This window comes from Hordeum vulgare, chromosome 6H (assembly GCF_904849725.1).
Source record: "Hordeum vulgare subsp. vulgare chromosome 6H, MorexV3_pseudomolecules_assembly, whole genome shotgun sequence".
Lineage (NCBI taxonomy): Eukaryota > Viridiplantae > Streptophyta > Magnoliopsida > Poales > Poaceae > Hordeum > Hordeum vulgare.
In genome coordinates, this window is record NC_058523.1 from 12,815,940 (window position 1) to 12,823,802 (window position 7,863).

Consider the following 7,863-nt stretch of genomic DNA (forward strand, 5'->3'; position numbering starts at 1 on the left):
TTGTATCTTAATTTCGGCAAATTGTATCTTATTTTCAGCAATGTCTATCTTAATTTCGGCAAGTTGTATCTTCATTTCCGCAATGGGTATCTTAATTTCAGCTGTGTATGTTCATTTTATCCCGCCATTTATTTCCCGCCTCGCTTTCCCGCCATTTTTTTCCCGCGTATAGCTTTGCCGCCATTTTGTTCCCGCCTCGCTTTCCCGCCCTCGCTTTCCCTCCTCGTTTTCCCGCCATTAGTTATTCGTCTCGCTTTGCTGCACCTATAAAACCCCTCCAGACCAAGGTGGGTAAGGAGTGTCCTGAAAATGTCTCATTATCCTTTCGATCGTAGTTTCCACAGTGGTATGTCCGAGTGTCTTCTGCGCTTAGCTAGAAATTTCAAGATAGATAATAGAATAGTTTCATGGGACGAACTCATCAGTAGTGACACGCTACTGAATGAGGTTGCCCACGCATTAGCTAGGAAGGGGTGGCCTGCAAGGACATATGAGGAGATTCGGAAAGAACATCTGCGGTTGAATGAAAGATGGAAGAAGAAAGGCCAACACATACGCGATGGAGGTGGAGTAAAACATCCCTTTTTATGGATTGACGATAGTGAGGACGAAGATGATATCTTCATGCCGAGTACCAAGGCCAAGAGCGCATCATCGACGAAGGCCAAGAGTAGCGCTTCGTCAAAGGGCGAGAGCTCTGCATCGTCGAAGGATGACGGCGACTTTATGTAGTTTTTTTTATGAACCTTATTTTATGTATCTTATTCTATGTATGTTATTTTATGAATCTTATTTTATGTATCTTATTTTATGGAAGCAACTTTAAATTGAAAAACTGCGTCGAAATATATCGAGAACTTTTATTTCATCAAACTACATAGATGTCTTGTACGTACATCTGAAAGTTTGAAACTGACATAAAGAGATACAATAGTTCGCACACATAGATAGACGAATCACCCTATGCGACGACGACCAGCTGACCTTGCCTGACGACCGGAGGGTGACAATCGTTCAGGGGGTCTGTGTTCACGAAGACCACGGCCGTATTGTCCCTCGTGTTCCTGTGTCTGCGACTCATGCATAGGTGGTGGAGTCTGAAATCCATATTGAGATGATGATTCTAAATTGTAGGTGAATGACTGTGACTCAGAATTGATATAAGATGGACCAATAACGTCCTGCCCGAAAAAATCATTTATCATGTCGGGCGTCGAACCTAAATCTGGAGCATTTACCTGTGATGTCTGCCCATGTATTAGTAGAGACGAGTCATGTCGTGGAAGTGTCGGCGTAGTATTAGGACCCTCTCCCCACCGCATGGACGACGACGACGCCGCACTCGGTCTAGCTGACCTCGGTTCCGGAATGTTGTACGCTCCAGTGACAACGTCGTTCTCTGTACCGCATCTCATAAACCTTGTGCTGACGAATTCGCTAATTCTTTTAAAGAAGGACCTGCCTTTAGGATCAATTCCCTGGGCTCGCATTCCTTCCCTCGCCATCGCTTCTACTTGGATGCAAATATCAATCTGAAAAAAAATCGTTGTTTGTTGGTTGAATTGTTCATGAAATGATGGACCTGAATAGCAAGATGTTGATGATTACCACGGAGTCACGATAGTAAGCTGATGATGTGTCTATCCGTCTCTGCAACTGTTCCATATGCGTTGGATGTGTTGGCATCGTAGGTGGTTCACTCGTCAGTCTAGTACGCGTGCTCATGCGATACCAATTATAGTACGATTCTGTCGTAGTTGCATCGTACGTTCTGCATAAATAAATAGTTACATCACATTCTGTATTTTATAAGTACATAATTAATTTAACATTAGTAAAATTACCGTTGCTGAGGCACTATATTTTGTAGAGCTTCATTATTCCACTGATTTATCCATTGAATGTTTTCTGCATTCCAGTCCACACCAGATCTGCCCATATTGCTCATCCTGAAATTATAGATAACAAAAAGAAAATTCAAGAATAGGTGATGGAATATCTATTTAGCTAGGTCACATCTTACTTACTTATGAGTTTCTTCGTCGATACATCTTGGAACTGGTGGTGAAATATCTTGATATGGACCGAACTGTCTCATGACACGGTGACGATTGTACGGTTCCACAAACCACAGATAGAGTAAATTGCAGCGAGTCATCCAAAAGGCACTATCTCTCACTCATTCCACTGGCATGTGTTGCGAACCAAATACCATATCAATTGGGACTGCGCCCACTTGTACAAATTGGGACAATTCTCACTGATCGACTGGCTCAAATTTATTTATTACTGTTTGACGACCCCTCCGGTCTTCTCTCGCCGGGAGGGATGCGCGCTCGATCTCACCATTGATACCTGTCCAGATAGCATTCATTTTTGCTGCAGTTTTCTGCATGCACATCCTCTTGAATAGCTTGAACCAATCTTTTGTTTTTGAATTTCGAATAAAAATTAGCTGCCAAATGCCTCATGCACCACCTTGTCTCCAGATCGGGCCACCCCCAATCTGGATCTTGTGAAACCTTAATTATCTCGAGCACGCTTAATAGTCCGGTGTTGCGATCAGAGATGATGCAAACCCCTTCCCGATCTTTGATGACACCCATCTTCAGGCAACACATGAACCATAGCCAACTATGTTTGTTTTCGCTCTCCACTAGTGCATAGGCAATAGGAAGAAGTTGATTGTTTGCATCAGCTGCCATCGCCACTAAGAGTGTGCCCTTGTACTTTCCAGTGAGAAATGTACCATCAATTGATACAACCGGACGACAATGCTTGAATAGTCTGGGCGAATGCCCAGAATAAGCGGTCCAGGATTTGCTCGTCTGGGTTCAATGGATTTGGACGTTCTTTCCGGAAAACTTGAGTCCCCCTGTTAGCAACTGAAATCTGATGCAACATTCTAGGGGCAAAAGAGTACGCCTCCTCATAGGTTCCATACAACCTCTGAAATATCTTTTCCTTTGCATGACGAGCCTTGCTATAGCTGACAGGGAAACCAATCAGATCAGATGCAGTTGCACGCAAAGCCCTAATACTAATATTAAGACTTTGCTGCACAATGGTTTGCATCACCTGTGACACATATTCTGCAGTCACATTGCGGTGCTCTGAAAGAGTGCCGGTTTGCTCACAACCATGTTGCTCTATTTTTGTGACATGCCATGGCTGACATACCCCAGGCTTCTGGCGAGCAATAACTCTTCCGCGGCAACCCGCTTCGCGATGGATGCATATGAGCTTCAACTCCTTTTTATCAGACTGCTTCACTCTATGTTGCCTGTGTATAGCAATTGCATAGCTATGTATTGCTTGTTTAGCAGATTTCTTATCTGGGAAAATCTGTCCAACGGCCAGACTTCCCGCGTCTAGGCCAGCAACAGAGTGAAATTCATTGGTGATGCTCATAACCTGTAAAAACTCTGGGTTAATTGCTGCAGCGACCGCCTTCTCAGGAGGAACAACTTCATCATCATCTGATTCCGAAGAGGCAGAAGAATGACCATCATCGTCATCATCTAGCGCCTTCGGCAATCCCTCGACATGTTCACTCATGTCAACGACCGCAGACCAATATCCAGTGTCATACACTTGTTGGCCACCTGTTGGTTCCGATGGGCCGGCGTTGGGGGCTACAGTTATGTCCACTTGTTGGCCACCCCTTGGTTCCGATGGGCCGGCGTCGGGGGCTACAGTTATGGCCAGCTTGGCCTCACCGGCACCGCTACTGCACTCGGCGACATCACTGGCAGAAATGAACTCCACATAAACCATGGGTTGTCCATACACGGAGTTATTGAGATTGCTTGCAAAACCCATGTAGGACACCCATGCTCTTTCACCAATAACCCGCCGCAGAACCCAACGATTTCCTCCCTCAACCACGAAAGCCTCCATGGTCATTTTTTTACCATTCATCGCTGAACCAAACACCGCTCGGATGCACCTTGTAACTGCCGCATACTCTACATTAACCATGTCTCTTACTACAACCGTAGTCATCCCGCACCTAGACACATCCACACCAGAAGGACCCTCACGTACGATGTGTCCATAAAACACTAACAAATTTTCCATAGTACCTAACGAGCAGCCATATTTACATCGTTAGTCCATTAAAAATCATATTATTATATTTATATTGTAATAACAACATCCATTACTTATCTTTTTTACATATAACAATTTAACAAATACTCACAGACGATTGTACATCTACGCATAATAATTTATATTGTACCATTTATCGTGACACTACATCTATAAAATAAATAGAAGATGAATTACAATATGTCATTCATACCTCTGGTTTAATAAGGATATCCTTCCGAATACAAAATATCACCAGAATAATATCAGCGAATTCCACCTATTTTCATATAAACAAAAATATTACACACATAGTTATTTCCGTGCTAGCAAAGTCTTAAAATACATATTGCATGCATATATATATATCACGAGTCATATTTCTACGGGGTTGACAAACTATCACATAAACAAATATATTACACACGCGTCTTGCATGTAATAATACTAATGGAGCTAACATATTATTACATGTTTTTAACAAAAATGCTAGTTACATACACATTTTTTCGGCTCCTTTCTAAATACCAGTTGCATGCAAACACGAACAAATCATCGATAATATATGAACAGAGTCGACCTATTATCACATGAACACAAATATGAACAGAGTCTCATACTTGATCTTCAACTTAGTTGTTCATATCGCATGATAAAATAGTTCCACAAAAATGATAATACACTCCCTAAGACAAAAGATAAAACATACTACTTAGAAACTAATCAAACAAAATAAAAACATCATGCATGAAAACACGACCATCAGAAATGGAAAACTCTTACCTTCATCTATCTTTTCTTCAACTACAACGTCTTCAAAATCTAACTTTAAACCGTCCTAAATCGCCACTTAAACCGTCATATGGAGTAGTTCTTGAGAGAAAGAGAAGAGAGTGAGAAAGAGAAGCAGTGTGGGTTCAAGCAAAGAAGAGAAACGAGTGAGAGAGGAGGCAGCGACGCAACTCCTTTATACAAATAATTTTGACACTGTTTTATCGGTGGAGAGCGGGAAAAATTCACACTGTTTCATCGGTGCAGACAGCATGGGAATCAGCCGACAGCGTGGGAATCAGCGTTGTCAGGTGGGAATCAACGCCGTCATCCACAATACCGGCCGCCGGCTGTCGAGGCGGCAGGGCCCGCCTGGCCGCCTCCTTTCGTGGCGGCATGTCCCACCACTTTCTCACCGTTCCGTCGCGGCTACGCTGGAACGGAAATCCGCGCCGACCGCCTCTCGCCATGGTGGCAGGCCCCAGCCGCCTCAGGCTGTGGCGGCAGGTGACACGCGTCGCCTGGCACGCCTGCCGCCACGATGGGTGGGTGTCTTTTCTGCCACTTTCGTCCGCAGGTGGTCCTTTCCGACAAATGCACTCGGCCTTTTAGACAAAAATTCAGCCCACGCACCCGGACCACTTGCAGCTCTACTCCCCATCGGAGATTATCTCCGCCGCTGCCACCGCCACCGCCGCCGGCGGCATGCTCCGTCTCCGGGAGCGCATGGTTTCTCATCTCCCCTCTTCTCCATCCACCTCTCCCATCTGCTCCCTCTTCCGCCGGCTCCTCTCCGCCAGCGCGCCGCCGTCCAACTCCCCAAACCAAGGATTCGCCGTGGAGGAGTACCTCGTCCACACCTGCGGCCTCACCCGGCCCCAGGCCCTCAAGGCCTCCAAGAAGCTCTCGCACCTCAACTCCCCCGCCAACCCCGAAGCCGTCCTCGCCTTCCTCGCCGGCCTCGGCCTCTCCGGCGCCGACGCCGCGGCCGTCGTCGCCAAAGACCCGCTTTTTCTCTGCGCCGGCGTGGAGACAACCCTAGCACACAACGTCGACGGGCTGACCGGCCTCGGCCTGTCGCGTCCTGAGATCGCCCGCCTCGCCTCGCTCGTCCAAGACAGCTTCCGCTGCAGATCCATCGTCTCCAAGCTGCAGTACCACCTGCCCCTCTTCGGCTCCTCCGAGAACCTCTTCCGTGCTCTAACCAAGAGCCCCCGCTTGCTCAAGTTCAACCTCGGCAAGGTGGTCATGCCCAATGTCGCGTTTCTGCAGGAGTGCGGGCTAGATTGTCGCAGTATTGCCAAGCTGTGTATCCGTGAGCCAAGGATGCTGACCGCCAACCCCGACCGCGTCCGGGCGATGGCGGCATGTGCCGAAAGATTGGGTGTGCCCAGGGGCTCTGGTATGTTCAGGGAGGCACTGCAGGCTGTCGCGTTCCGCAGTGAGGGGAACATCACCGCAAAAGTGGACTACCTGAAGAGGACCTTCAGCTGGTCTGATGCTGAGGTTCTCATTGCTTTCTCTGCAGCTCCAATGCTGCTGAGGAGGTCAAAATACATCCTACGGCGTAGCTTCGAGTTCCTGGTCTCCGAGGCGGGCTTGCAACCGGGGTACATTGCTCATTGCCCGGTCATCCTCTATTATAGCCTGGAGGGCCGGGTCAAGCCCCGGTGCTATGTTCTAAAGTTCCTCAAGGAAAATGGATTGGTAGATCGTCACCTGAGCTTCTGTTATGTGGTCAAGATGACTGAGAAGGTATTTGTCGAGAAACTCATATCCCCTCACAAGGAAGCTGTACCACACCTCGCTCAAGACTATGCAACCGCTTGCAAAGGTGAGGTGCCAACTAATTTCGGATTTACTTGAACCGAAAACGGGCTAAGGAAGTTGATTATTGTGATGGCGCAACAAAGTTTTCACTCTGCGTTATAAGCTGGTAGTTCCTGTTTTGGCGTTGTTTGCCAAACTAGATGTTGGTTATTTTCTGTAGTATGCCTGTTACATGCCAGTTTGGTCATTGCTAAATGCTAACTCCTCTGGAACTGATAATTTTATTCCTGAACCCTGATATGTTGCTCTTGTCATTCCTTAGAGAAGATCCCTGAAATGAGAAGTACATTGATATATTTGTGTTTCTGACTTCTGTGAAGATCATGATAACCAGAATTTTTTTTAGAATAATGTTGTGCCGTTTTCCACCGAAATGTATCAGTATCAGTATCAGTATGCTCTGCTTTCATGCCAAAATTTATCTATCATGCATGTTCCATTTTCATTTCATTATCTTTTAGGTTCCATCATACTCCTATCTTACTTTGTTTAATATTTAGATTATACTTGAAGTAGATTTCTAATGGGTATCTGTTTTTTGTTTGCCTTTCGATTTCTTTACCATTTTTCCTAAGGATTTATTGTCTCCTTTTCTAATTACCATAGTTGACTTTACTCTGGTTGTGAATTTTCAAGTTGGAAAAGATAACCTATCTGGGACTAAAAAGCATGATCTACAAATGAATTAGCCTTATCATGTATATCTGTCAGTAGTCAGTGGAACTAAACCGGTGGAGGTACCATAAATAACAAGAAAATCCAATGAAGGATGGATTTATATTTGTTGATGGAAGGGGAGGAAGAAAATAATATGACAATTGGCCACTGCAAGCTGCTTGGACCAAGGACAAAGTTCTTTGTTCTTATCTGTCTAATATTCAGTGCTTGCATTTGCATATGTGAAAACCATATCCATTCACAAAACCACATACACATGTTTTGGTAGCAAAACTAGCCAATGTGAAACTGTAGATTTAAGAATCGCAAAGCCACAAAATTCAGCCCAATTTGTTGCTTGGAACTGACCTATAAGCTATTGCATGGCATTGCCACCTTACACCCGCCGTTCATTATAACGTAAAAACTGCAGCAATCACTTCAATTGTGTAAAAACTGCCATTTCGATACGAAAATGACGAGAAACTGCAGCAATCATAGGATATGAAAGGC

General features: G+C 45.3%; 1 protein-coding gene across 1 annotated transcript; it reads left to right on the plus strand.

Moving 5' to 3' along the window:
• Positions 1-5,544: 5,544 nt before the first annotated feature.
• On the plus strand, positions 5,545-6,931 carry LOC123401969. The gene has a single exon (XM_045095835.1). It carries the CDS (start codon positions 5,569-5,571, stop codon positions 6,727-6,729), a length of 1,161 nt encoding a protein of 386 aa, XP_044951770.1. The 5' UTR covers positions 5,545-5,568; the 3' UTR covers positions 6,730-6,931.
• Positions 6,932-7,863: the final 932 nt, after the last annotated feature.